General features: G+C 43.7%; 1 protein-coding gene, 2 long non-coding RNA genes and 2 pseudogenes across 4 annotated transcripts; 3 read left to right on the top strand and 2 right to left on the bottom strand.

Annotated features, from left to right (window-relative positions):
* Window positions 1-202: 202 nt before the first annotated feature.
* LOC117518245 lies at window positions 203-5,549 on the bottom strand. 2 transcript variants are annotated; one of them, XR_004562927.1, is made up of 3 exons: window positions 4,771-5,549; window positions 1,561-1,644; window positions 203-250 (listed from the first exon to the last, which is right to left on the bottom strand). It is a non-coding gene; the product is annotated as an uncharacterized LOC117518245 (long non-coding RNA). The 2 variants fall into 2 exon arrangements; XR_004562928.1 differs by lacking the exon at window positions 4,771-5,549 and adding an exon at window positions 2,248-3,311.
* A 200-nt stretch (window positions 5,550-5,749) lies between these two features.
* LOC117518242 lies at window positions 5,750-7,383 on the top strand. Its single transcript, XR_004562925.1, has 4 exons — window positions 5,750-5,843; window positions 5,997-6,024; window positions 6,760-6,831; window positions 7,205-7,383. It is a non-coding gene; the product is annotated as an uncharacterized LOC117518242 (long non-coding RNA).
* Window positions 7,384-9,541: 2,158 nt separating this feature from the next.
* On the top strand, window positions 9,542-9,650 carry LOC117519591 (annotated as a pseudogene).
* Window positions 9,651-19,502: 9,852 nt separating this feature from the next.
* LOC117519426 lies at window positions 19,503-27,194 on the bottom strand. The gene is made up of 8 exons (XM_034180774.1): window positions 26,299-27,194; window positions 25,297-25,619; window positions 24,710-25,087; window positions 21,053-21,137; window positions 20,568-20,968; window positions 20,073-20,435; window positions 19,780-19,970; window positions 19,503-19,698 (listed from the first exon to the last, which is right to left on the bottom strand). The coding sequence occupies exons 3-8, from the start codon at window positions 25,055-25,057 to the stop codon at window positions 19,503-19,505; spliced, it is 1,584 nt and encodes a 527-aa protein (XP_034036665.1). The 5' UTR covers window positions 25,058-25,087; window positions 25,297-25,619; window positions 26,299-27,194.
* LOC117519593 lies at window positions 26,291-26,478 on the top strand (annotated as a pseudogene).
* Window positions 27,195-27,594: the final 400 nt, after the last annotated feature.

Genomic DNA, 27,594 nt, shown 5'->3' on the forward strand with positions numbered 1-27,594 from the left:
GGCAGTAATTACTTACGTCAATTTGTTGCGCCCCTCATTTGGTTCGGAGGCGTCGTCAATCTACTGCGGCGAGCGGAGGTGGACGTCTATAGTCACCGGCCCGACGGAGAATTCACTCCTCAGGACTTTCCTTCGATCCCTCTAGTGGAATCGGACGTGCACAGTCTGCGGCGTGTCTTCCTCCGTTCGCTCGAGAAGATCTGCCAATGCCCCACGTTGGGCGCCAAGAAAAAACTGTTGGGTTTGCACCCTGTTTTTAAAGAAATGAGAGGCACAAACACTGAAAAGAAACCAGTCAGAGAGAGACAAATATATATTTTTTGCTCTGCGCAGAGGAGGAGAACAATGAAGCAGCTTGTAAGTGCTCAGCCCTCCGTAATTACCCACGTATTACTAATAAGACCTTAGACCAAGCATGCACCTTCATCACTGACTGCATGCTAAGACCAACACCTCCACCACAAAGCCCGGAAAAAACTGATATTCCACCAGCTACACACCCATCATTGACCCCATCACCACCTTCTGCTAACATAACTGTTCAATTTGTGGAACTACCCGACCTTCAAACCCAAAAACAAAAAGAGAAAATGCCGGTTTCCTCTCTTCCTTCAGCCCCCTCCCCTCCTCCAAGGTCCGGGGAGCCACGCATTCCACTACATTTGACACCGTCTCCGCTGGCGCCCCCGGTGTTGATTCGGGAACAGCGCGTGGTACGTCCTAGAGTCCCGGCAACGTCCAGGAACTCCAATGGGAACCCTGAGGAAGAACCAACCCAGGGTCCTCCCCCTTCCCCAGGACCCTCCCAGGCCCACTTCGATGAGGTCCATGCCTCTGATGATGTTACATCAGAACATGAGCCTCACCATACTTACCTGACACAACCGGCTCCACCAGATGATAAGGATAGTTACCTGTCCGAGAATGATTTTGTGGAGAATTCCGCACGCAAGAAAGACCAATTTGCAGAAACACAACACGAAAACTCATTGGCAACTGACAGTAACTGAACCAAATGTAATAACTGGAGATTCAAATCTGAGCCAGATTGACACACACAACCTCTCAGGAGTCCAAATAGACTCATTTCCAGGTGCCACATTCCGAAATGCAGCCCAAATAATGAAAGGAGCAACTATTAGGGCAGATGTGAAGAAGGTACTGTTATCCTTCGGCATCAACTCCCGTGAATGTGACCCCAGGGGCACGGTAGAAAGACAACTTCTCCAGGCAATGAGGGAGACCAGGGGATGATTTCCACGGGCTCAGATTTTCGTGCCTTTAATCAATTTTTCCCCAGACCTTCCACCACAACAACAGGACAATTTATTTGAATTAAATTACTGCATACAAGATCATTGTCCCTTTATTCCTCTCATTCATTTTGAGGATTTCCACACCACAGAGGACAACATACACTGGACCCCTGATACAGCACACTTCATCCTGCAACACGGCCAGGATATTAAATTTATAAGACCCCTGAACACAAAGAAAAGGGGCCCAACATCCCAGGATGATCCCACCTGTGCCATCATAGTGTTAGATAAAAGTACCCACCCCAACACAAACACAAAATGTGTGCCACTTCCTGGCACATGGACTGGAAGCCCTTCAGATCTCCGGCCTGGAATCCTGCTCCACCTGTAACAAAAACAAGAGGATTAAAACAGAATATAAATGGATAAAACAGTTATCTACTAAATACCCATTAGACCTCAATGGAAGGTCAGAGGTCACCACACCACAACACACACTGGAAACACAACGCAACACAAACAAAAAAAAAAAAAATGGGGAGTGTGCAGCCTACACACCTCCACATTTGATTTGTGATATGATCCCCTTGACCCCCAAACTTTTTTTGAAAAAATAACCTTTTTAAAATTGATTTTATCCCTCCCTTCCTGGACCCACACCCCTCTGACCTGAACCCCATCTCTATATTGATCTTAAGCCTGACCCCTCCCCTAACCCCTGCCCCAACCCTAAACCTTCTGACCTGAACTCCCTCTCTACATTAATCCTAAACCTGACCCCTTCCCCTAACCTTAACCCCAACCCCTTCCCCTAACCCCAACCATAACTCTAACCTTGAGGCCCTAAATGAGGCCCTACACCTGGGTTGCAGGTTCCCCCCACACACCAAAATGCATATACATAATATATGTATATAATATCTTCATTTTTCATTTTTTTATTCACTTTTTGCACATTTTTTAAAATAAAACCCAGAAAAATACTTACCTTTTTTCTCCAATTGCTTTTTTTCAATTTCTCCCCCTCTTCCCCCCCCCTTTTTGTCTTTTCTAAATGTTTTCTCTTTTTATTTTTTCTAAAAAAAAAAACATTCTAAAAACTTTCTCACACAAGCCCAGAGTGCTGACTCCACCCACCCTCAAAAAGAGCCACTCACAGCCACCAGCTGTCATTTTCAAATCCAAACTCGGATGAGAGAGGACTGCAAAACCAGCTGCTCCACACAGAACCACAGTCTTTTTAAAGACTGAAAATTAAGTGCTTCACGCCTGATGAAGGTCTTTTGAGACCGAAACGTCGCGACTGAAGCACGTTTGCACCATTTTTTTCTATTTTTTGCAGACATTTCCTTGCTTTTTTTCATTTTTTTTCTCTTCCCTCCTCATTGCACGTCTCCCACCTGTTGATTTTTCATTTTTCCTGTGCATTTTATTTTTATTATACCAAATTGTGGTCTGATTTAACCTGATTGTCCTATTACATGATGTCTGACTGGATTCAGGGGCGTTATAAACGCCACTTTAAACCCCAGCCCCGACCCGACGGGGAGCTTTCTGATCGTGGCAGAGCCCATGCACCTTCGACCCCGTGGAGGGGCCGAAACCCTAACTTTAACCCTAACCCAACCTGACTTAACCTAATCTTAACCCCTAACTTTAACCCCTGGCCCTAACCTTAACCCTTGGCCCTAACCTCAACCCAATTTAGGTTAACCTAATCCTAATCCCCGCCATAACCTCTGGCCCTAACCTTAACCCTACTCCCAACCCCATTCCTAATCTTAGCCCGACCCTAAGCCCATTTAAACCAAATTGGACACCAATTTACACGTCTAAAGATAACCTAACCCTGGACTACCAACCTCATACAGGACCTCACACCCAACCCTAACCCCCTACATTTTGTACACATTTAACCATAGTCTTTTTGGGGACACATATACAAGGGCTGTCCATAAAGTATAGGTCCTTTTTATTTTTTTCAAAAACTATATGGATTTCATTCATATGTTTTTACGTCAGACATGCTTGAACCCTCGTGCGCATGCGTGAGTTTTTCCACGCCTGTCGGTGACGTCATTCGCCTGTGAGCACTCCTTGTGGGAGGAGTCGTCCAGCCCCTCGTCGGAATTCCTTTGTCTGCGAAGTTGCTGAGAGACTGGCGCTTTGTTTGATCAAAATTTTTTCTAAACCTGTGAGACACATCGAAGCGGACACGGTTCGAAAAATTAAGCTGGTTTTCAGTGAAAATTTTAACGGCTGATGAGAGATTTTGAGGTGATTCTGTCGCTTTAAGGACTTCCCACGGTGCGAGACGTCGCTCAGCGCTCTCAGCCGCCGTCGTCAGCCTGTTCAAGCTGAAAACCTCCACATTTCAGGCTCTATTGATCCAGGACGTCGTGAGAGAACAGAAGTTTCAGAAGAAGTCGGTTTCAGCATTTTATCCGGATATTCAACTGTTAAAGGAGATTTTTTTTTAATGAAAGACGTGCGGACGGGTCCGCGCGTTGGGACGCAGCCGGCGCGGTGCGGCGGCACAGGAAAAACACCTCCGTGTTGATAACCATTTGTAAAATCCAGGTGGCTTTTGATGGCTTTCAGTGGAGTGAGTATATGAGAAATTGTTTAACAGCAGGACATGTTCCAACTTGTCCTTAAGGCTTCCAACGGAGGTGTTTTTCCTGTGGCGGAGCGTCGCGGCAATTTTTTGGCCATATTAATTTTTTTAGCAAGCTAACTAGCTTGTTAACGCTTTCGACACGGCATTACACGCCGACACCGAAATGTCCGGCTGGACATTAGTTAGGAACAGACGCCGACCCAGGCTACAAATGGACTACGACCATGGGGGGTTTTTTGAGCGAGGGAGTGCCCGTGCACCTCCGTCTATACGTCAGGGACGGAGCGCTAACTTTAATGCTAACCTGCCAGCGCCACCTCGCTTCAAAAATACTCGTTCCACTAATCATGTACAACGTTCCTACATGGATGTTGTCCGTGGTTCCGGACACCGTGGCCGTTATTATGAACGGTCCCGGTCCCGGTCGGGTTCGCGTACCAACACACGTGGTACCACCTCCACCATGCGGAGGCCTGCAGGCCGCGATCTCGCGAGATTGATTCGCATAATGTTTAAGACTATTAAAGTCATGCATCATTTGAATAATCTTTTGGATGAGAGTGATGGATCAGCAAACATTATGCTGGACAAAAAAGTGGACGATCTGTCCAAATGTATCAGACCAGCCCTGGCATCTGATAACATCCTGATGCTTCTCTGGGGGAATGCTAAGCAGTGGGGTCAGTTTGCTAAGCAATCACTGGAGGAACACTACACAGACACACTACAGACACTTCTGGACACTCTCAGGCACGTTCTATCCAGACTGGCCTGAGGCCTTAGCTGTAGCAGAGCGCTGGGCACTGCGTAATTACCCACGACTCACAGACTACACGCTGGATCGGGCCCGCACGTTTATTACAGACTGCCTACTGACACAAACACACCCACCTGAGAGGTCAGAAAAAACACCTGCTCCTCCAGTTGTGCGTCAGCCTCCTGTCCCACCACCATCTCCTCCATGCGCCACTGTGTCCACTTCTCACACTCCAGCGTTACACGCGGCACAGAACACAGGCACGCGCCAGACTGCTGTTCACACTCCACGGACAGATCTGAATGTCCCAAACAGAGAATTTTTTTTACCGCCCTGGGGGGTCATACATTGCATCTGAGGGACATGCACACAAACCACCATCCCTGCTGTCTCTCACTGTCAGGCCTTGTCTCCTCCACGGTCAACTGTGTGCGGCACAGCCCACACTTCTAATTTTGAGAAGCCACCTGATCCACCTGACCTGAGTTTAGGCCCTGCTTTGCCTCCTCTGGTTGGCTTGGAACAACGAGTGGTGAAACTTAGGGTCCCGGCAGTCTCCGTGGACAGAGAGGAAAACCTTGAGACCGAGCTGGTCCAAGTTTTCCCACGCCCTTCACCTCGTATTTCTGAGTCCCAGTCTTCTGATGGTTCTGGTTAGGGTTAGGATTAGCATTAAGGTTAGCGCTCCGTCCCTGACGTGTAGACGGAGGTGCACGGGCACTCCCTCGCTCAAAAAACCCCCCATGGTCGTAGTCCATTTGTAGCCTGGGTCGGCGTCTGTTCCTAACTAATGTCCAGCCGGACATTTCGGTGTCGGCGTGTAATGCCGTGTCGAAAGCGTTAACAAGCTAGTTAGCTTGCTAAAAAAATTAATATGGCCAAAAAATTGAAAAAAGTGCTCCGTCGCGACGTTTCTACCGTTGGAGGTCTTCTTCAGGCGTTGGAGCACGGTGAAAAAGTCTTGAAAAAGACTGTTAGTTCAGTGTCCGAAGCAGCAAGTAGCAGTCTCTGTATAAACAGTTCGATGTGGAAATGAGCTGCAGAGGGCTGAGGGTCCTCTTATAGGGGGCGTGACGACAAACTCAGCCTCTGCTTTGGAAAAGAAAAAGAAACTTTTAACAAGAACTTCAGGTGAAAAAAAACTTGGAATGCAGCGGGGGTCAAAGGTCAATAACGACAAAAGGATGACCCGTCCGTCAAAATAAAGGTAAGTATTTACATACAGAAAGGTAAGTATTATTTTTTTAAATGTTTTAATTTACTTATTTTTTTATTTTTATGTGTATTTTTGGCAGTAAATAATATTTATGAACTGTTATTTATGTACATAATTGTATTAATTATCTATATATTTACACAGAATGGTCTTGAACTATTAACAAAAACAGGTGAGAATTAGGTATTGTGTGTATATATATGTGTCCCCAAAAAGACTATGGTTAAATGTGTACAAAATGTAGGGGTCCTGTATGAGGTTGGTAGTCCAGGGTTAGGTTATCTTTAGACGTGTAAATTGGTGTCCAATTTGGTTTAAATGGGGTTGGGAGTAGGGTTAAGGTTAGGGCCAGAGGTTATGGTGGGGATTAAGATTAGGTTAAGGTAAGTTGGGTTGAGGTTAGGGTTAGGGCCAAGGGTTAAGGTTAGGGCCAGGGGTTAAAGTTAGGGGTTAAGATTAGGTTAAGTCAGGTTGGGTTAAGGTTAGGGTTAGGAACAGAGGTTAGGGTTAGGGTCAGAGGGTTAGGACCAAGGATTAAGGTTAGGGCCAGGAGTTAAGGTTAGGATTAGGCTAAACTATGTTGGGTTGAGATTAGGGTTAGGGCCAAGGGTTAAGGTTAGGGCCAGGGGTTAAGATTAGGTTAAGTCAGGTTGGGTTAAGGTTAGGGTTAGGGCTAGGAGTCAGGGTTAGGATTAGGTTAAGTCAGGTTGGGTTAAGGTTAGGGTTAGGGCTATGGGTAAGGATTGAGGTTAGGGTTAGGTTAAGTTAGGGTGTAGGATTAGGGTTGGTGGGCAGGTTTGGGTAACCCACAGTGACCCCTATGTTCCCATTCAATCCATATGGAAATTTGGTTGAAAGCTGTTTAATCCATTTGTTTTCAGCTCTAATTCTCTCACTCTTACTCCAGGTGGGGACTGACTCCAGGCCAGAAAGGTGGATGGAATCAATCCCATGGGCCAGAAAATGACAGACAACTGGGGTATGTATCTCTTTTTTATGTTTCAAATTGTATCTGTGTTGTGTGAATCTGATTAAGAGTGTATTTTGTGTTTGTCCAATATATTGTTTCCCACACACTGTACAAAAAATGATATAAACCAAATTAGAGGAAGCCGGAGAAAAGGACTGAACAATGGGATAAACGATGCCAGTATGATTACTTTTCACTAATTTCAAGGTCAGGAAAAAAAATCATCTAATAATGTAAGTTTTTTGAGCACAGGAGTAGGAGATGGCACACAGGCTCTAATCAAAATGTCCTTCAAATTTTTATGTTTTCTGTAGGCCGAGATCACAGAGTGTGTTGGGATTAATCCACTTTCGGTTATGTAATGTGCAAAATTGTGTTTTAGGAGGTGATTAAATCTAAGGGTGGAAGAGGAGAACTTCATGATGAGAGGGATGAGTTGATCCTTTCGCTCTGCTCCTGGCTCTTGAAAAGAGCGGAGACAGGCTCTCAGCATGGTACGCGAGTATCCTCTACGCCTCAAGGTCCTAAACAACACTCTAGTGGCTTCGTAGAAGTCACAGGGCCTAGTACAGATCCTGTGAAATCTAAGCAGCTGAGACTTAACAGTGCCTGGAAAAGTAAAGCGGGGATGAAAGCTACTCCTGTGTAAAAGTGCATGTGTGTCTGTGGGTTTAAAAAATACTTTTACATCCACCTTGTGGGACTGTACAAACGATGGGCCTTTAAAGACTGTAGTGTCCAAGAAATCTACTGCCTGAAAACTGTGGGTGTGTTTAATTTTAATGGATGGATTGAATGTATTCAGTGTGTTTAAAAAGTCCTCAAATTCAGATTCAGAATCCACCCATATACCAAATATATCATCCAAATACCGTAAATAATGTAAGGGTTTTTTGGGGCATATGGCCAAAACTTGAGATTCCCACTTGGCCATGAAAATATTTGCGTATGCGGGGGCAAAGCGTTTGCCCATTGCTGTGCCTTTAATTTGTAAATAATATTTGCCATCAAACATAAAATCATTCCTGGTCAAATTAATCCGTAACAACAGTAGTAACTCCTCATCTGGTCTAGATTCATCTGGGAAATTCAAAAAAATTTCTTTAACTGCTTGGATACCTGCTTCAATTGGAATATTGGTATATAATGAGTCAATATCAATAGTGAAAAATAAAGCATGTGCAGGCACAGCCAATTCCCTGACAGCTTGGATGAAATGGGTGGTGTCTCTGACATATGATGGGTGTTTTATTGATAATGGTGTGAGATAAAAATCAATATATTCTGCTGTGGCATATGTCTCACTACCACAATCTGAAACTATGGGTCTGCCTGGAGGGATTTCATTAGGTACAGTCCATTTATCTTTTTCTTTGTGTATTTTGGGTAGGATGTAAAAGCGTCTTTCTCTGGGATCCGGTCTTCCTTTCAAATAACTTTTTTGCTTTGCTGTAATGTATTTATTTTTGTGTAATGTATCCAAAATGCTGTGTACCATAGGAATAGTGTCTAGAAAAATTGGTCTTTGGAGTGGAGTGTAATAAACACCGTCTGAAAGCTGTCTATGTACCTCATATTTATATTGGTCTAAATCCATGATGACAACCATATTACCTTTGTCTGCAGGTTTAATCACTATATTTTTATTCTCTTTTAAACTATTCAGTTCCAATAATTCCTCAGGTGTTAAATTGTGTTTCTCTTTCTAATAAAATTATGTTTCAGGATCCTTTTATCATGTTTGTGTAGATAACCAGCTTCCAGAGGGAGTTCAGTGAGGGGAGGGCGCCATCCAGTGGGCAGATGGAAACGCCAAGCCAGAGAATTCTGCTCCTCCACTGTGGGTTTTTCCTTGTTTTTAAAATATAAAGCTAAATCCACTTTCCTGTGGTAGCACTGTAAATCAAATTCAAGTTGTAATTTGTCAGAATGTGTGAAAGAGTGTGTGGGAATAAATGAAAGGCCTTTATTCAGTATGTGTAATTGTGTGGGAGTGGGTTTAAAACTTTTGCTCAGAAACAACACATCACTATGGGGACATGGAAAATTCCCAGAGCCCCTCTCTCTGACATTCAGGGGCTTGGGAAATTTAACTCCTCAGCGCAATGGTTCAGAATCCGTTGTGCAGTGTCTGGGGAACAGTGTACAAGGTCATCTGTCGTGTGGAAGAGGTCATCGTCAATGAGATGAATGTAGGTGAGATTTTTAAAAATGTATGTGTTCAGGTCAATCAGATTGTTTTGTTGTTCTTGGGGAAGTTCTGGTGAATAGTTGATTAGTGGTACACAAATTTCAGCATATGGAAACTGTCTCTTAGTCTCTCTAACCACATGCAGGAGTTGTTTCACTGTTGTGGCCTTGGGGTCACAATGTCGTTAAGTGATCCCAAAGGAAAGAACAATTTTTTGGACATCAATTTGTTTGTCCACTCTCTGCATCAGGTCACCTGCATTACGAAATGTGGCACCAGGATAGGAGTCAATCTGCACACCAGGATAGTCATGTGTGCCGATGCGGCTGAGGTTGGAATCACCAATAATTAAAATGGGCTCAGTCACTCTCAATTTCCAATCACGTTTTTTACGTGAGGTGCCTGTGTGTACATTCACTCTGAAGTGACCTTGCACAGGTGCAGATTCAGGTGGTAGATCATCCTCTGACACATCAGAGTCCTCATGGTCAGAGAGGGCCTCAGTGTAGTGGTCTAACCCTAACCCTAACCCTTACCTGGCAGGGGACATATCATGAACAAGAAGGTGGTTCACCCAGGATGAGGCTCAGCCATTGCACTCCGGTTGTGCTGACCTCTGAATTCGGCGCTGCATGACACGGTAGTGCAATTTACTCTTTGCGTCATTGGCTTGTTGGTTACAGTGTGAAGAGGTTGGCCTTTTGACCTCATCCTGATTTGCATTCATTCATCAATCAATCAATTTTTTTATATAGCGCCAAATCACAACAAACAGTTGCCCCAAGGCGCTTTATATTGTAAGGCAAGGCCATACAATAATTATGTAAAACCCCAACGGTCAAAACGACCCCCTGTGAGCAAGCACTTGGCTACAGTGGGAAGGAAAAACTCCCTTTTAACAGGAAGAAACCTCCAGCAGAACCAGGCTCAGGGAGGGGCAGTCTTCTGCTGGGACTGGTTGGGGCTGAGGGAGAGAACCAGGAAAAAGACATGCTGTGGAGGGGAGCAGAGATCGATCACTAATGATTAAATGCAGAGTGGTGCATACAGAGCAAAAAGAGAAAGAAACAGTGCATCATGGGAACCCCCCAGCAGTCTACGTCTATAGCAGCATAACTAAGGGATGGTTCAGGGTCACCTGATCCAGCCCTAACTATAAGCTTTAGCAAAAAGGAAAGTTTTAAGCCTAATCTTAAAAGTAGAGAGGGTGTCTGTCTCCCTGATCTGAATTGGGAGCTGGTTCCACAGGAGAGGAGCCTGAAAGCTGAAGGCTGTGCCTCCCATTCTACTCTTACAAACCCTAGGAACTACAAGTAAGCCTGCAGTCTGAGAGCGAAGCGCTCTATTGGGGTGATATGGTACTACGAGGTCCCTAAGATAAGATGGGACCTGATTATTCAAAACCTTATAAGTAAGAAGAAGAATTTTAAATTCTATTCTAGAATTAACAGGAAGCCAATGAAGAGAGGCCAATATGGGTGAGATATGCTCTCTCCTTCTAGTCCCTGTCAGTACTCTAGCTGCAGCATTTTGAATTAACTGAAGGCTTTTTAGGGAACTTTTAGGACAACCTGATAATAATGAATTACAATGTCCAGCCTAGAGGAAATAAATGCATGAATTATTTTTTCAGCATCACTCTGAGACAAGACCTTTCTGATTTTAGAGATATTGCGTAAATGCAAAAAAGCAGTCCTACATATTTGTTTAATATGCACTTTGAATGACATATCCTGATCAAAAATGACTCCAAGATTTCTCACAGTATTACTAGAGGTCAGGGTAATGCCATCCAGAGTAAGGATCTGGTTAGACACCATGTTTCTAAGATTTGTGGGGCCAAGTACAATAACTTCAGTTTTATGTTATGTGTCGGACGCAGCTCGGAGAACCGACCAGCGTTTGAAGGACCCAGTATGAAATAAGCAGAGCACGGTACAAAGGCTAACTGAATTTAATACATAACAGTGATAATATAATAACAAAAGGTGCGGCCTGGCGTGGTGCGCTCCCAGCAGCGCTAACGGTCCGGAGCCAGAAGCTGTTTCGGACCCAAGGACCCCGCCGACACCCCCCAGGTGGCCGCAACAACCGAGTCTGTGAAAGAAGGAACCATTATGTGAGTCCACACTCTACACACAGAACACTTAAAGGTGTACAAACAGCAAACACTTCCTGGCTTGATTACTGATCAGCTTCCCAACCTGCAGGCATGGAACAATCAGTTCACAAAACTCCACTGCAGTGAAAGCTGATACATGACTAACAAACAGCTCAATACAATAAGGTGTGAGGGACACCACATTTACTGACTGTATAACTGTTAGTCACAAAATCTAACGTACCTCAGGAAGTGTGCTGACGAGCGTGAAACCTCACCCCCTCCTCTTTCACAGACTGTGCATCAAACCTGGACGTTCTCAGCATCCGCTGCTGATGAGATGGCTCCCGAGACGACGATCTCACCCGTCTGGTCACAAGGTCGAGTCTCTGGCAAATACACACTGTGCACTCCAGTCTTAAATGCCAACATGTTCCAATCCATCCAGATGCACCACAGCTGTGAGTCCTGACGAGTCGCAGGTGATCAGGGTGAGGTCCTGACAGCCTCAGCAACACAGCCACTCATTCCCAAACGCACGCCACCTGGGAGGAAAACCAAAAGACAGAAACAAACCGGCAGCCAGGCCCCCCCAGCCATATAACAGTACCCCACCCTCACGGGAAGCCTCCCGGCGACCACACACACCTGGCCCAGGAGAAACACCCCCCTCCAGGGACCATGGCTGGAAACCGCGTCTGCGTTCATTCTCCAACAGACTGGTTGAACTGGCTGCATCTTTGCCCTTGTTTCTGACAGTCTCTTAGCACAGGTGTGGCCAGGAGTTCTTACACCTGTGCGGTCAGCCTTTATCCAAACATGTGTAATTAGTCATAAAACAAAACACAAACAACCAAAACACACCCCCCTCCCCAGGGGACCGTCCCATCAAACCCCAGGGAAGGGGAGAAAAGAAAAACAACCCAAACTTGAACTCACAAACAAAAATGCCAAAATACCCCCCCCTCCTCCCCCCAAACGACACGTAGGGACCAACACCCCCCAGAGGGCCTCCCGCCAGCTCCAGGAGTAATAACCACGGCCGAGGTCCCTCTGGGATCCAACGTCACCCACGGGGACTACCAGCGCCTCCCAGAGGACCACTCGTCAACCCCAGGAGACGCCTCCCCTCATGACCAATGGACCCAGCCCCGGCCGTCCACGGCTAGATGGACCCACAGCCCTTTCCCCCCCAGAGGACACCACAGTCAAACCCTGAAGGCGGAAACTGGGGGGGGGAAACAAAAAGATACCCCAACCCCCCCCCCCTCCCCTCCCGGGTGCAGAGGCTACCTGGGAAACGCCCAGCACAATCTAACTGCACCCCTCCAGCAATGCAGACACTACGGCACACCCGGCTGGAGTCAGAGGAGAAGAGAGGGCATAACAAAAAGAGAAAAAACAACCCAAGTACCACCCCATCACCCCCCAGGGGACCGTTCCATCTAACCCTGGGGATGTGAAACAAAAAGAAATAGAAGGAAAAACAAACAGACCAACACACAGTTGTTTGGGTCCCTTTTTTTTTTGTTTTTTGTTCTTTTTCAGACAGGCTACAGGGTCACACCCCCAGACAAATAGTGGACAGCAAAAAATAAAATCCCACACAAAAACCAACTCAAAAAAACACCCACACAAAATGAACTAACACAAAACAATCAGTGAGTTATACCGTCAAGCTCAACCAAATGGAACACACCTGTTCCTACTCAAGAGCTTGACGGTAACGTGATTCAGTCACCACAAGGGGGAGCCAGAGTGCAAAAAATGAAAAAACCCCTTTGGCGACAGAAAAAAACAAACGAGCTGCTTTTATGTGCGCAGCTGAGTGCAACACACAACCAAAATGTGCTCAACTAAATAACGCCGGAGCTGATACAACAGACGCAGTAGTTACCTTTATCCGGGGAAACGGGGCTACGACTGTAACACAGGAAGCCCAGCGACCCGTGCTAACAGAGCTCCGCCGTGCGCGTGAACCCATTACAAACGCACTCTTGCAGCTCCCGTTTACACCTCTTATCCGGTCGGAGCGTGACGCGAAGCCGTCGCCGGTCACACTCCACCACGACCCACGGATAAGGCACAACACAGGAACACGGCTGCAAGAGAGCACAAATCAGTATCCAGTAATGGGTTCTCAAACACGCACCTTCCGGGCGGAGAGCCCCGCAACTGATCCGGATAACCACTGAACGTCTACTGCCGCCTTCCCGGCGCGTTACCGTCTCTGCTACCGCTGGGTCCATGATGTTTGGCCAGAGACTACTGTTATGTGTCAGACGCAGCTCGGAGAACCGACCAGCGTTTGAAGGACCCAGTATGAAATAAGCAGAGCACGGTTCAAAGGCTAACTGAATTTAATACATAACAGTGATAATATAACAACAAAAGGTGCGGCCTGGCGTGGTGCGCTCCCAGCAGCGCTAACGGTCCGGAGCCAGAAGTTGTTTCGGACCCAAGGACCCCGCCGACACCCCCCAGGTGGCCGCAACAACCGAGTCTGTGAAAGAAGGAACCATTATGTGAGTCCACACTCTACACACAGAACACTTAAAGGTGTACAAACAGCAAACACTTCCTGGCTTGATTACTGATCAGCTTCCCAACCTGCAGGCATGGAACATCCAGTTCACAAAACTCCACTGCAGTGGAAGCTGATACATGACTAACAAACAGCTCAATACAATAAGGTGTGAGGGACACCACATTTACTGACTGTATAACTGTTAGTCACAAAATCTAACGTACCTCAGGAAGTGTGCTGACGAGCGTGAAACCTCACCCCCTCCTCTTTCACAGACTGTGCATCAAACCTGGACGTTCTCAGCATCCGCTGCTGATGAGATGGCTCCCGAGATGACGATCTCACCCGTCTGGTCACAAGGTCGAGTCTCTGGCAAATACACACTGTGCACTCCAGTCTTAAATGCCAACATGTTCCAATCCATCCAGATGCACCACAGCTGTGAGTCCTGACGAGTCGCAGGTGATCAGGGTGAGGTCCTGACAGCCTCAGCAACACAGCCACTCAGTCCCAAATGCACGCCACCTGGGAGGAAAACCAAAAGACAGAAACAAACCGGCAGCCAGGCCCCCCCAGCCATATAACATTTTATCTGAGTTTAAAAGCAGGAAATTAGAGGTCATCCATGTCTTTATGTCTGTAAGACAATCCTGCAGTTTAGCTAATTGGTGTGTGTCCTCTGGCTTCATGGATAGATAAAGCTGGGTATCATCTGCGTAACAATGAAAATTTAAGCAATACCGTCTAATAATACTGCCTAAGGGAAGCATGTATAAAGTAAATAAAATTGGTCCTAGCACAGAACCTTGTGGAACTCCATAATTAACTTTAGTCTGTGAAGAATATTCCCCATTTACATGAACAAATTGTAATCTATTAGACAAATATGATTCAAACCACCGCAGCGCAGTGCCTTTAATACCTATGGCATGCTCTAATCTCTGTAATAAAATTTTATGGTCAACAATATCAAAAGCAGCACTGAGGTCTAACAGAACAAGCACAGAGATGAGTCCACTGTCCGAGGCCATAAGAAGATCATTTGTAACCTTCACTAATGCTGTTTCTGTACTATGATGAATTCTAAAACCTGACTGAAACTCTTCAAATAGACCATTCCTCTGCAGATGATCAGTTAGCTGTTTTACAACTACCCTTTCAAAAAATTTTGAGAGAAAAGGAAGGTTGGAGATTGGCCTATAATTAGCTAAGATAGCTGGGTCAAGTGATGGCTTTTTAAGTAATGGTTTAATTACTGCCACCTTAAAAGCCTGTGGTACATAACCAACTAATAAAGATAGATTGATCATATTTAAGATCGAAGCATTAAATAATGGTAGGGCTTCCTTGAGCAGCCTGGTAGGAATGGGGTCTAATAAACATGTTGATGGTTTGGATGAAGTAACTAATGAAAATAACTCAGACAGAACAATCGGAGAGAAAGGCTACAGTGCTGAAAAGAAACCTGGGGTTGTTCTTATTTTCTTCAATTAGTGATGAGTAGAAAGATGTCCTAGCTTTACGGAGGGCTTTTTTATAGAGCAACAGACTCTTTTTCCAGGCTAAGTGAAGATCTTCTAAATTAGTGAGACGCCATTTCCTCTCCAACTTACGGGTTATCTGCTTTAAGCTGCGAGTTTGTGAGTTATACCATGGAGTCAGACACTTCTGATTTAAAGCTCTCTTTTTCAGAGGAGCTACAGCATCCAAAGTTGTCTTCAATGAGGATGTAAAACTATTGACGAGATACTCTATCTCCCTTACAGAGTTTAGGTAGCTACTCTGCACTGTGTTGTTATATGGCATTAGAGAACATAAAGAAGGAATCATATCCTTAAACCTAGTTACAGCGCTTTCTGAAAGACTTCTAGTGTAATGAAACTTATTCCCTACTGCTGGGTAGTCCATCAGAGTAAATGTAAATGTTATTAAAAAATGATCAGACAGAAGGGAGTTTTCAGGGAATACTGTTAAGTCTTCTATTTCCGTACCATAAGTCAGAACAAGATCTAAGATATGATTAAAGTGGTGGGTGGACTCATTTACTTTTTGAGCAAAGCCAATAGAGTCTAATAATAGATTAAATGCAGTGTTGAGGCTGTCATTCTCAGCATCTGTGTGGATGTTAAAATCGCCCACTATAATTATCTTATCTGAGCTAAGCACTAAGTCAGACAAAAGGTCTGAAAATTCACAGAGAAACTCATAGTAACGACCAGGTGGACGATAGATAATAACAAATAAAACTGGTTTTTGGGACTTCCAATTTGGATGGACAAGACTAAGAGACAAGCTTTCAAATGAATTAAAGCTCTGTCTGGGTTTTTGATTAATTAATAAGCTGGAATGGAAGATTGCTGCTAATCCTCCGCCCCGGCCCGTGCTACGAGCATTCTGACAGTTAGTGTGACTCGGGGGTGTTGACTCATTTAAACTAACATATTCATCCTGCTGTAACCAGGTTTCTGTTAGGCAGAATAAATCAATATGTTGATCAATTATTATATCATTTACCAACAGGGACTTAGAAGAGAGAGACCTAATGTTTAATAGACCACATTTAACTGTTTTAGTCTGTGGTGCAGTTGAAGGTGCTATATTATTTTTTCTTTTTGAATTTTTATGCTTAAATAGATTTTTGCTGGTTATTGGTGGTCTGGGAGCAGGCACCGTCTCTACGGGGATGGGGTAATGAGGGGATGGCAGGGGGAGAGAAGCTGCAGAGAGGTGTGTAAGACTACAACTCTGCTTCCTGGTCCCAACCCTGGATAGTCACGGTTTGGAGGATTTAAGAAAATTGGCCAGATTTCTAGAAATGAGAGCTGCTCCATCCAAAGTGGGATGGATGCCGTCTCTCCTAACAAGACCAGGTTTTCCCCAGAAGCTTTGCCAATTATCTATGAAGCCCACCTCATTTTTTGGACACCACTCAGACAGCCAGCAATTCAAGGAGAACATGCGGCTAAACATGTCACTCCCGGTCCGATTGGGGAGGGGCCCAGAGAAAACTACAGAGTCCGACATTGTTTTTGCAAAGTTACACACCGATTTAATGTTAATTTTAGTGACCTCTGATTGGCGTAACCGGGTGTCATTACTGCCGACGTGAATTACAATCTTACCAAATTTACGCTTAGCCTTAGCCAGCAGTTTCAAATTTCCTTCAATGTCGCCTGCTCTGGCCCCCGGAAGACAATTGACTATGGTTGCTGGTGTCGCTAACTTCACATTTCTCAAAACAGAGTCGCCAATAACCAGAGTTTGATCCTCGGCGGGTGTATCGTCGAGTGGGGAAAAACGGTTAGAGATGTGAACGGGTTGGCGGTGTACACGGGGCTTCTGTTTAGGGCTACGCTTCCTCCTCACAGTCACCCAGTCAGCCTGCTTTCCTGGCTGCTCGGGATCTGCCAGGGGGGAACTAACGGCGGCTAAGCTACCTATATTAGCTACCTAATATATTAGCATATATTAGTATTACCTGTCCAACATTTGTTTTCTGAGTGTATATCTATGTGGTTGTTCAAGTCACAACAGTTTAGATAGTCCAATTATTAGTATTACCTGTCCAACATTTGTTTTCTGAATGTACATCTACATGGTTGTTTTCACAATAACACCTGGAAGCTGTATGTCTGACACATGTCTGGTGTATTTACAAATGCCTGCATGCATTTTCATGTTTCACATTTATTCACATGTGACTGTACTGATTTCTCCCTGTAGGTGTTGCTTGGAATCAGTACTACCCCTGGACTACAGCTGGATGGACACAGATGTTCAATGTCATGCAGTGATACCCAGTGTGCTGCCACACGAGATGTGTATCAGCACACCATGAGTAAATTAGGGATGGAGTTTGATGAAAGCGCATATGACATTATCACATCTTGGCATTGTTGCTGAACTATTGTTCTTTATTATTACTATTATCTATTGATTTTGAAGCCCTGCTGGGAAATGGTGCAATATGGCTTTTCTACTTTTCTGAGAATACCTTTTTTTTCTTCTTTCATCTATCTTTTCATCAACAAAGACATTGTTTTACTTTCATTCATGAACTGTCTTTAATGTTGTTACTCTAACTCCTTAATCTGTAACTGTGTGTCATAAGATTACTGTAGTACTAATAAAGGTGATTGTTCATATTTGTCACTTTTGCCTTCATTCAACCACCCAGTATGCAAAGGCTTTCATGAAGGTTAATACTCGTATGTACAAAATTATGTGATGAATAAACTATAGATTCTTTTCATGTTACCTCCAAGTAGCCTGACAGAGTACACCCACATCTCTATATTATAATAGCCAAGTGGTGTATGTATGTATGTATGGCTTTGTTCATGCAAAAACCAGGGAGAGCTGACATTTGCTGTTTGGTATGTTTATATATTTTGGGCCAATGATCAATAGCACCACAACTGAATGTTGATACGATTAAGTTCATTGTAAGTATAAAATGTAATCAAAATGTTATACACACACACATACACACACCTGTTCCTTCTTCCACAATCTGCCGCAGGTGTTTCTAATTTGATAAATGTGGAAGACATGAAAAGCACTACATTTTTGACTTAGGGTACCAACAGGAGACTTAACGCGCTGATGGTAGTGGCAACATAAGGCTTGACGAAACCAATTGATCTACAAAAAAGCCAACACCACTGTCAAACTAAAATAAAGCACAATAGCAAAACCTCAGAACACCAAACTCCCATGGTGCATTGCAGCACAACATCCATTGTTTATTGGCTAGCTAAAATAGTTAATTTCTCCTAAAATATTTGTCTTATCAACTTTCTGTTTCCACAGCATTCATCCTTGACCTCAAACACAAAAGCATGGCAAATAGCAAATGTCAGATCTCCCTGGTTTTTGTGTGAGCAAAGCCCTATACCAGGGGTGGCCAAGTTCGGTCCTTGAGAGCCACCTTCCTGACACTCAGTTGTCTCCCTGCTCCAACACACCTGAATCCAATGAAAGACTCGTTAGCAGACGTTTAATGAGCCTTTCATTGGATTCAGGTGTGTTGGAGCAGGGAGACAACTGAGCGTCAGGAAGGGGCTCTCGAGGACCGAACTTGGCCACCCCTGCCATATACACACACACAGGCCACTAGGCTATTACAATCTAGAATGAAAATGTAGAATTAAGACAGGAAGTTAACATCAAAATGAAATAGCCTACAGGGTGTCTAAGGTTCTAAAAACATCAGAAATCACACACCATTCCAAGTCATTGTAGAAACTGCACAATTTATTACCACACTTGAAACATATCAGCTACTTATTTTATTAACAATATACTCAGTCCCCACAGGCAACATGCTAGTATAATTAGGAGCTTAAGCATATTTCTCAAGGATGCTTGTATGAGGCTGTGTGCAAGGGTAGGATGTAGAAAGAGGTGTACTTAAATTATGATTTGAATATTTTACAGTTTTTAAAAATATCAGTTTTAAATTATATGAAAATAAAAGGATTCTTCTTAAACAGATCATTGGAAGAGAGACAAAATTAAACAGCACATTTTAGCATATTTGAACCAGCAGATCCTCAGTATCCCACCTCCTGAACAGTTTATGTAAACTAGAACTCATAGCAAATATAAGATTGTATTTGCCTTATGTACTTAATGAAACATACAAATTGTGGCAAAATGTAATATTTTATTCATCTTATGTACTGACACCTCTGGACATCCCACCTTCAAAAAAACAGCCTCATGACCATCCATCCATCCATCCATGAGAAATCTACTTAAACTCCCAATTTGCATATATATATATATATATATATATATATATATATATATATATATATATATATATATATATATATATATAAAACACACATATGCACTCACTCAATCACTCGGGCCAACTGATACACAATTCCTCCAGGTTTCATTAGAGACTTGAGGAGTGCGGTGTAAAGGTCCTTATGATGAAGGTACTCCTCCATGTGGTTCCCCTGTATCTGCCGCCTCACTTTGACCATAGTGTTCCCCTCGGTCCGGTCCCTCAGAAGCCGCACAACATTCCTATCCACACCACGCCTGTTGGCAGAGTCACAGTCGGTATGTTTATGGTGATTAGAGCAACCAAATTTGTAAAACTCACACATTCAGTCAACTCACTTGCTGGTGAGGATGGCAGGGAACATAGCTTGGTGGGCCTCGCTAAGTTGTGACAAGATCTCAGTGTCCCACGCAAGCCACCGAGCCACTGTTCCACCTTCTCCACTCCTGGCTGCCTTTGTGCATGGTCCACAGCACAGGACCTCCGTGATCATAGTGTACCAACCCGAAACATCACAGATGTGACGTACCTAATATACATCAAACGAAAAGAAATAACAGCATATCATTGTCAGTCAAGCCTAGCAGTAAGTATTTCTCTGTAATAACAAAGAAATGAATGTGAGCTTTACCCGGTGGTGGTAGCCGGACCTGTACAGATGCACACTCTGTCCTGCACCCACACACTTATCACCCCGAGGACACTTCAGAGAGCACCGCCACACCCCAACAGGACGCCACACAAAGACACGGCTCCGGAAAAATAGATGTGGAGTTGGCACGCCACCAGTAGCATATCCTGGAGGTTCTGGTGGGTAAAACCACATGCGATCTAACTTCATTACCCGTCGCCTCTTCAACACACCAGTGTTGCCCTTGTAGGTTTGAATAGGGCCAAAGAGCCCTCTTTCAGTGTCCTCTTTGATCCAGGACAGGTCAGCAGATGGGATGCCATTGGGGTTTTCCCACGAACGCACCCAACCTTCTAACTCCACCTGAAACGCACACAAAACACATAAAGTGTTTGGTTGTTATTGTGTACAAAGTGATGCAATATTCAAATTAAAAAATATGCCAGACCAGATTGTCTTCATTTATATCGACTGCAAGTCCAGAATATCACTTACAGAGGAATCAGTGAGAGCCGATTTCATGTGATGATCCTGACCCTGGGACGTGGACAGAGACTGTGTGGGCTGGTTTGTGGAACTCTGCTGTTGTGGCCGGACAGCAGCCCTGTGGTGTTTGTGATGTTTTGACTGCGCAGCAGTCTTGGTCTGGTGTGTCTTGGCAGGAGAGTGGGCGCGCTTCTTGGGGGCAGTCTTGGGCTGGTGTGTCTTAGCAGGAGAGTGGGCGCATTTCTTGGGGGCAGTCTTGGGCTGGTGTGTCTTGGCAGGAGAGTGGGCGCATTTCTTGGGGGCAGTCTTGGGCTGGTGTGTCTTAGCAGGAGAGTGGGCGCGCTTCTTGGGGGCAGTCTCGGGCTGGTGTAGCTCTTCTGTAGAGTGGGAAACCTGTGATGTGACAATTTCTAAGAATGTACAAAAAATAGTCAAGTTTAGCATTATGATTTCTCTGAATCACTTGATGGTGATTACATTTGTATCTCATTTACCTTCCAGGCGTTGGCTTTCAGCTAGCAGTTGTGCTTCATCACCTGACCATTCTGAATCAAATTTGGGTTTTCTTTGCTGTTGCTCCTGGATAACAACAGCATTGTAAGTATCATGAGGTTATGACAGCAGCTTTTAGTGACCAAAACTCAACACAGTCATCCCCGTAGAGACGGTGCCTGCTCCCAGACCACCAATAACCAGCAAAAATCTATTTAAGCATAAAAATTCAAAAAGAAAAAATAATATAACACCTTCAACTGCACCACAGACTAAAACAGTTAAATGTGGTCTATTAAACATTAGGTCTCTCTCTTCTAAGTCCCTGTTGGTAAATGATATAATAATTGATCAACATATTGATTTATTCTGCCTAACAGAAACCTGGTTACAGCAGGATGAATATGTTAGTTTAAATGAGTCAACACCCCCGAGTCACACTAACTGTCAGAATGCTCGTAGCACGGGCCGGGGCGGAGGATTAGCAGCAATCTTCCATTCCAGCTTATTAATTAATCAAAAACCCAGACAGAGCTTTAATTCATTTGAAAGCTTGTCTCTTAGTCTTGTCCATCCAAATTGGAAGTCCCAAAAAACAGTTTTATTTGTTATTATCTATCGTCCACCTGGTCGTTACTGTGAGTTTCTCTGTGAATTTTCAGACCTTTTGTCTGACTTAGTGCTTAGCTCAGATAAGATAATTATAGTGGGCGATTTTAACATCCACACAGATGCTAAGAATGACAGCCTCAACACTGCATTTAATCTATTATTAGACTCTATCGGCTTTGCTCAAAAAGTAAATGAGTCCACCCACCACTTTAATCATATCTTAGATCTTGTTCTGACTTATGGTATGGAAATAGAAGACTTAACAGTATTCCCTGAAAACTCCCTTCTGTCTGATCATTTCTTAATAACATTTACATTTACTCTGATGGACTACCCAGCAGTGGGGAATAAGTTTCATTACACTAGAAGTCTTTCAGAAAGCGCTGTAACTAGGTTTAAGGATATGATTCCTTCTTTATGTTCTCTAATGCCATATACCAACACAGTGCAGAGTAGCTACCTAAACTCTGTAAGGGAGATAGAGTATCTCGTCAATAGTTTTACATCCTCATTGAAGACAACTTTGGATGCTGTAGGTCCTCTGAAAAAGAGAGCTTTAAATCAGAAGTGTCTGACTCCGTGGTATAACTCACAAACTCGTAGCTTAAAGCAGATAACCAGTAAGTTGGAGAGGAAATGGCGTCTCACTAATTTAGAAGATCTTCACTTAGCCTGGAAAAAGAGTCTGTTGCTCTATAAAAAAGCCCTCCGTAAAGCTAGGACATCTTTCTACTCATCACTAATTGAAGAAAATAAGAACAACCCCAGGTTTCTTTTCAGCACTGTAGCCAGGCTGACAAAGAGTCAGAGCTCTATTGAGCTGAGTATTCCATTAACTTTAACTAGTAATGACTTCATGACTTTCTTTGCTAACAAAATTTTAACTATTAGAGAAAAAATTACTCATAACCATCCCAAAGACGTATCGTTATCTTTGGCTGCTTTCAGTGATGCCGGTATTTGGTTAGACTCTTTCTCTCCGATTGTTCTGTCTGAGTTATTCTCATTAGTTACTTCATCCAAACCATCAACATGTTTATTAGACCCCATTCCTACCAGGCTGCTCAAGGAAGCCCTACCATTATTTAATGCTTCGATCTTAAATATGATCAATCTATCTTTGTTAGTTGGCTATGTACCACAGGCTTTTAAGGTGGCAGTAATTAAACCATTACTTAAAAAGCCATCACTTGACCCAGCTATCTTGGCTAATTATAGGCCAATCTCCAACCTTCCTTTTCTCTCAAAAATTCTTGAAAGGGTAGTTGTAAAACAGCTAACTGATCATCTGCAGAGGAATGGTCTATTTGAAGAGTTTCAGTCAGGTTTTAGAATTCATCATAGTACAGAAACAGCATTAGTGAAGGTTACAAATGATCTTCTTATGGCCTCGGACAGTGGACTCATCTCTGTGCTTGTTCTGTTAGACCTCAGTGCTGCTTTTGATACTGTTGACCATAAAATTTTATTACAGAGATTAGAGCATGCCATAGGTATTAAAGGCACTGCGCTGCGGTGGTTTGAATCATATTTGTCTAATAGATTACAATTTGTTCATGTAAATGGGGAATCTTCTTCACAGACTAAAGTTAATTATGGAGTTCCACAAGGTTCTGTGCTAGGACCAATTTTATTTACTTTATACATGCTTCCCTTAGGCAGTATTATTAGACGGTATTGCTTAAATTTTCATTGTTACGCAGATGATACCCAGCTTTATCTATCCATGAAGCCAGAGGACACACACCAATTAGCTAAACTGCAGGATTGTCTTACAGACATAAAGACATGGATGACCTCTAATTTCCTGCTTTTAAACTCAGATAAAACTGAAGTTATTGTACTTGGCCCCACAAATCTTAGAAACATGGTGTCTAACCAGATCCTTACTCTGGATGGCATTACCCTGACCTCTAGTAATACTGTGAGAAATCTTGGAGTCATTTTTGATCAGGATATGTCATTCAAAGCGCATATTAAACAAATATGTAGGACTGCTTTTTTGCATTTACGCAATATTTCTAAAATCAGAAAGGTCTTGTCTCAGAGTGATGCTGAAAAACTAATTCATGCATTTATTTCCTCTAGGCTGGACTATTGTAATTCATTATTATCAGGTTGTCCTAAAAGTTCCCTAAAAAGCCTTCAGTTAATTCAAAATGCTGCAGCTAGAGTACTGACGGGGACTAGAAGGAGAGAGCATATCTCACCCATATTGGCCTCTCTTCATTGGCTTCCTGTTAATTCTAGAATAGAATTTAAAATTCTTCTTCTTACTTATAAGGTTTTGAATAATCAGGTCCCATCTTATCTTAGGGACCTCGTAGTACCATATCACCCCAATAGAGCGCTTCGCTCTCAGACTGCAGGCTTACTTGTAGTTCCTAGGGTTTGTAAGAGTAGAATGGGAGGCAGAGCCTTCAGCTTTCAGGCTCCTCTCCTGTGGAACCAGCTCCCAATTCAGATCAGGGAGACAGACACCCTCTCTACTTTTAAGATTAGGCTTAAAACTTTCCTTTTTGCTAAAGCTTATAGTTAGGGCTGGATCAGGTGACCCTGAACCATCCCTTAGTTATGCTGCTATAGACGTAGACTGCTGGGGGGTTCCCATGATGCACTGTTTCTTTCTCTTTTTGCTCTGTATGCACCACTCTGCATTTAATCATTAGTGATCGATCTCTGCTCCCCTCCACAGCATGTCTTTTTCTTGGTTCTCTCCCTCAGCCCCAACCAGTCCCAGCAGAAGACTGCCCCTCCCTGAGCCTGGTTCTGCTGGAGGTTTCTTCCTGTTAAAAGGGAGTTTTTCCTTCCCACTGTAGCCAAGTGCTTGCTCACAGGGGGTCGTTTTGACCGTTGGGGTTTTACATAATTATTGTACGGCCTTGCCTTACAATATAAAGCGCCTTGGGGCAACTGTTTGTTGTGATTTGGCGCTATATAAAAAAATTGATTGATTGATTGATTGATTAGAAGTGAGTAAAATATTGCAACTTTTAACAATATTAATTTACCATGTTATTGTGCTGTTCCTGTTTCATAACACTTACTTTCTGTTTGTCAGTGATGTATTTCTTGAAACGCTTCATTTGCACGCTTGTAATGTGAGTTAAGGGTGTGTTCAGCCACCTCCTCACAGAACTTTGTGCCTTCACAATTATATTCTTGTCAGCCTCCGAGAACCGTTCAGGCCTGTCTTTCTGGGCGGAGTACTGGCAGTAAAGTTCCCACATCTCCTGAAAGGTACGATCCTCAAAGCCTCTCTGGCCATAGATACACCGATCTATCGATCTATGTTGGCCTCCAGAACAGTGGAGACTTGAGGGAAGCTCTCTGCGTACGCTGTCAGGTAGTCCTTCACCCACTGGTTTACTGCCTCTGTCTTTCGCTGTGAACATGCCATCTCTGTCCTGTGCTTGTCAAGTATGCTGGAATGATATACGTGCATGAACTTAGTACCAGCCTTAATCCAGTCAGCCTTAATCAGCCTTAATACCATCATCGGTGAGATTATGATATTTGAACACGCCATGAAATACATTAAATGCCGATCATATATAGTTTTGTACAGACAGATATATGAGGCATACCATGAGAATGGTACAGCATACAATGTAATTTAAAATAGAATGCTTACTATTTCATGTAGCCCACATCATTTTCCACAAGCCAGCGGAAAGTGGCATTAAGGTACTGGCCAAAAGGCAGCACCAGTTTCCCCAGGCACTGCTGCTGTGATGGTGCAGGGATGCCTTCTGCTCTTAGGAGCTTCTCTGCATAGGCCAGGGCAGTGGCCTGGATCAGAAGTTCCTGTGGAGGTCGTGGAAAAGTCAGCCTTCTCTCACGAAAAGTCCAGGCCTCTTTAGATGCTACCAGGACTGCCTGCTGACGGTGCAGAGGGGCTTCTGGGTTCACTACACGAACAACGGGAGGACTGGCCATCTTCAGGTGATTCTGCGCCTATCACATAGTACCAAAAATAAATATGAATAAGAAATACACCTGAGTTGCACACAAATAATAACACAGACAAATTCATAAATGGAGAAAAAGGGGAACACTTTGAGCTTTATTTTTTAATGTCCAAATACGTATGGGCCTCACCTTATGTTCCACAATGTAATAAGTAATGAAAAGACTAAAAAAAAAAAAAAAAAAAAAAAAAAAAAAAAAAGGGGGTGAGGTAAGCTTCACTTAATATTCTTGCCCAAATTCTTATGTGCCTCATCTTAAATTATTAGCTTTACATGTATTTTATTCCAACATGAAGAGGGTGAAACCACAACGTAATATAAGACAAAACGCAGAAAAAAAAAGGAGAGATTACACAGGGGGAGGTGAGAGTGAGTGTGAGTGTGTGTGTGTTTGTCCTGTCACGCACGTTAAAACAAATCAATCGATATTAAAACAAAATCAATGTTAAATACCTGTTGAAACACTGATAAATTCACTGCAAAAGATGTAAGTTAAAGTACAAATTGCGTTCATCCACAACGTAATAAATATAATAGGAAACGCAGACAAAATAAATAAATAAATTCACTGCAAAGGGTGTAAATTAAAGAAAATAATTCCATTAAGCCGCAACGTAATAAATCGTCCAAGACAAAACAAACCAAAAATGTTGCTTGATTATTACCTGCTCACACCGGGACGCTAGTAGGGGGGGGGGGGCGCCGGGCAACAGGGAGGGGAGTGTCGATTGGTCATTAGTCCACAGATTTGCACTACTGTGGACCTGGGCGCTGAATTCCCCAAATGTGGGAATCTCGACTGCATAATTTCTGATAGTGGGAGACTGCGTTCGCGCTCTCCCCTGAAAAGGCAACTTTTTTAAAGCTTATTCCACCCACGCGTTCCTTTTTCTAAACTTTTTCCACCAAAAGGGGCTCAAATCAACACAGCTCCACAATGTACAGGCGGGCACAGGAAGACAACTGGTCTACAGTTACCTACAGACGGGGCCAACAAATTAATGTTAGCCACACGTCTTGGAGGGACAACGCACCCCAGCACCGCCGGGACTTCTCCTACCCTCGAAGGCGCAGTTATGCTTCGGTGACCAGGACACATGGACCAAGAAGCAATGCTGCGAGGACAGACCAGGTAAGAGAACAGGGCTACAAGCCAACACTCTTCCAAGGTAGGTCCCAAAGGAGCATACACTTCCACACAAAAACAACCAAAGGCACAAAATCAACACGACACAGCACCACACCAACACAAAAAGCACACATGTATCTGTATCTACCAATGACAATAATGTTACAAACAACAACAGGCACACACAGGGACACATTACACAGGACCCAGACTTTGGGGTGAAGGTTCGCGCAATTCACACAGTTATTCGAACCGTGCACCACCTGAAAAATGTGTCAGGAGATACTCTTCCACCAACCATAGCTAGGCTAACTAACAACCTGGCATCAATAATAAAACCAGCAGCTCCCACAGAACAAACCCTAACATTACTGGAGGGCAATGCTAAAAACTGGGCATACACAACAACACTGATACTACAAGATCACTACAAAAACCTCATGGAGGAAGAAATTGAGAAACTAACAAAGATGTCCACCTCTGCATAGTACGAACCCTTTAAAGTGGCCTCCAAAAAAAAAAAAAAAAAAAACCCCATAAGCCAAATTAGACAGGAGGGGTCTAAGAATGTTATCAATTTGGCAAAAAAATTTAACCTTACGTCTCCACAGTTTGCTCTACTCAACAAAGGGTTAACATTTATACCAACCAAGGGAGGAAATAAACACATCACAGAACAGGGCAGAGGAGACTTGAAATCCTACCACAGAAAACTTAAATTGGCAACCTATTTTCAGCACAGAGACAATGCTACACAACCAGCATTCACCCCCAAATCAACCTGGACTCCCCCTGATGGTACACTGCCACGGGAGATCCTACACCTGATCAA

The sequence above is a fragment of the Thalassophryne amazonica genome, chromosome 10 (assembly GCF_902500255.1).
Source record: "Thalassophryne amazonica chromosome 10, fThaAma1.1, whole genome shotgun sequence".
Taxonomy (NCBI): Eukaryota; Metazoa; Chordata; class Actinopteri; order Batrachoidiformes; family Batrachoididae; genus Thalassophryne; species Thalassophryne amazonica.

Coding starts and splice junctions, on each gene's coding strand:
- LOC117519426 (XM_034180774.1), bottom strand. CDS start 25,057: ATGTTCACAGCGAAAGACAGAGGCAGTAAACCAGTGGGTGAAGGACTA. Junction 21,138..24,709: donor ACATCACTGACAAACAGAAA/GTAAGTGTTATG, acceptor GTTGTTATCCAG/GAGCAACAGCAAAGAAAACC. Junction 19,971..20,072: donor GGTCCGGCTACCACCACCGG/GTAAAGCTCACA, acceptor GATGTATATTAG/GTACGTCACATCTGTGATGT.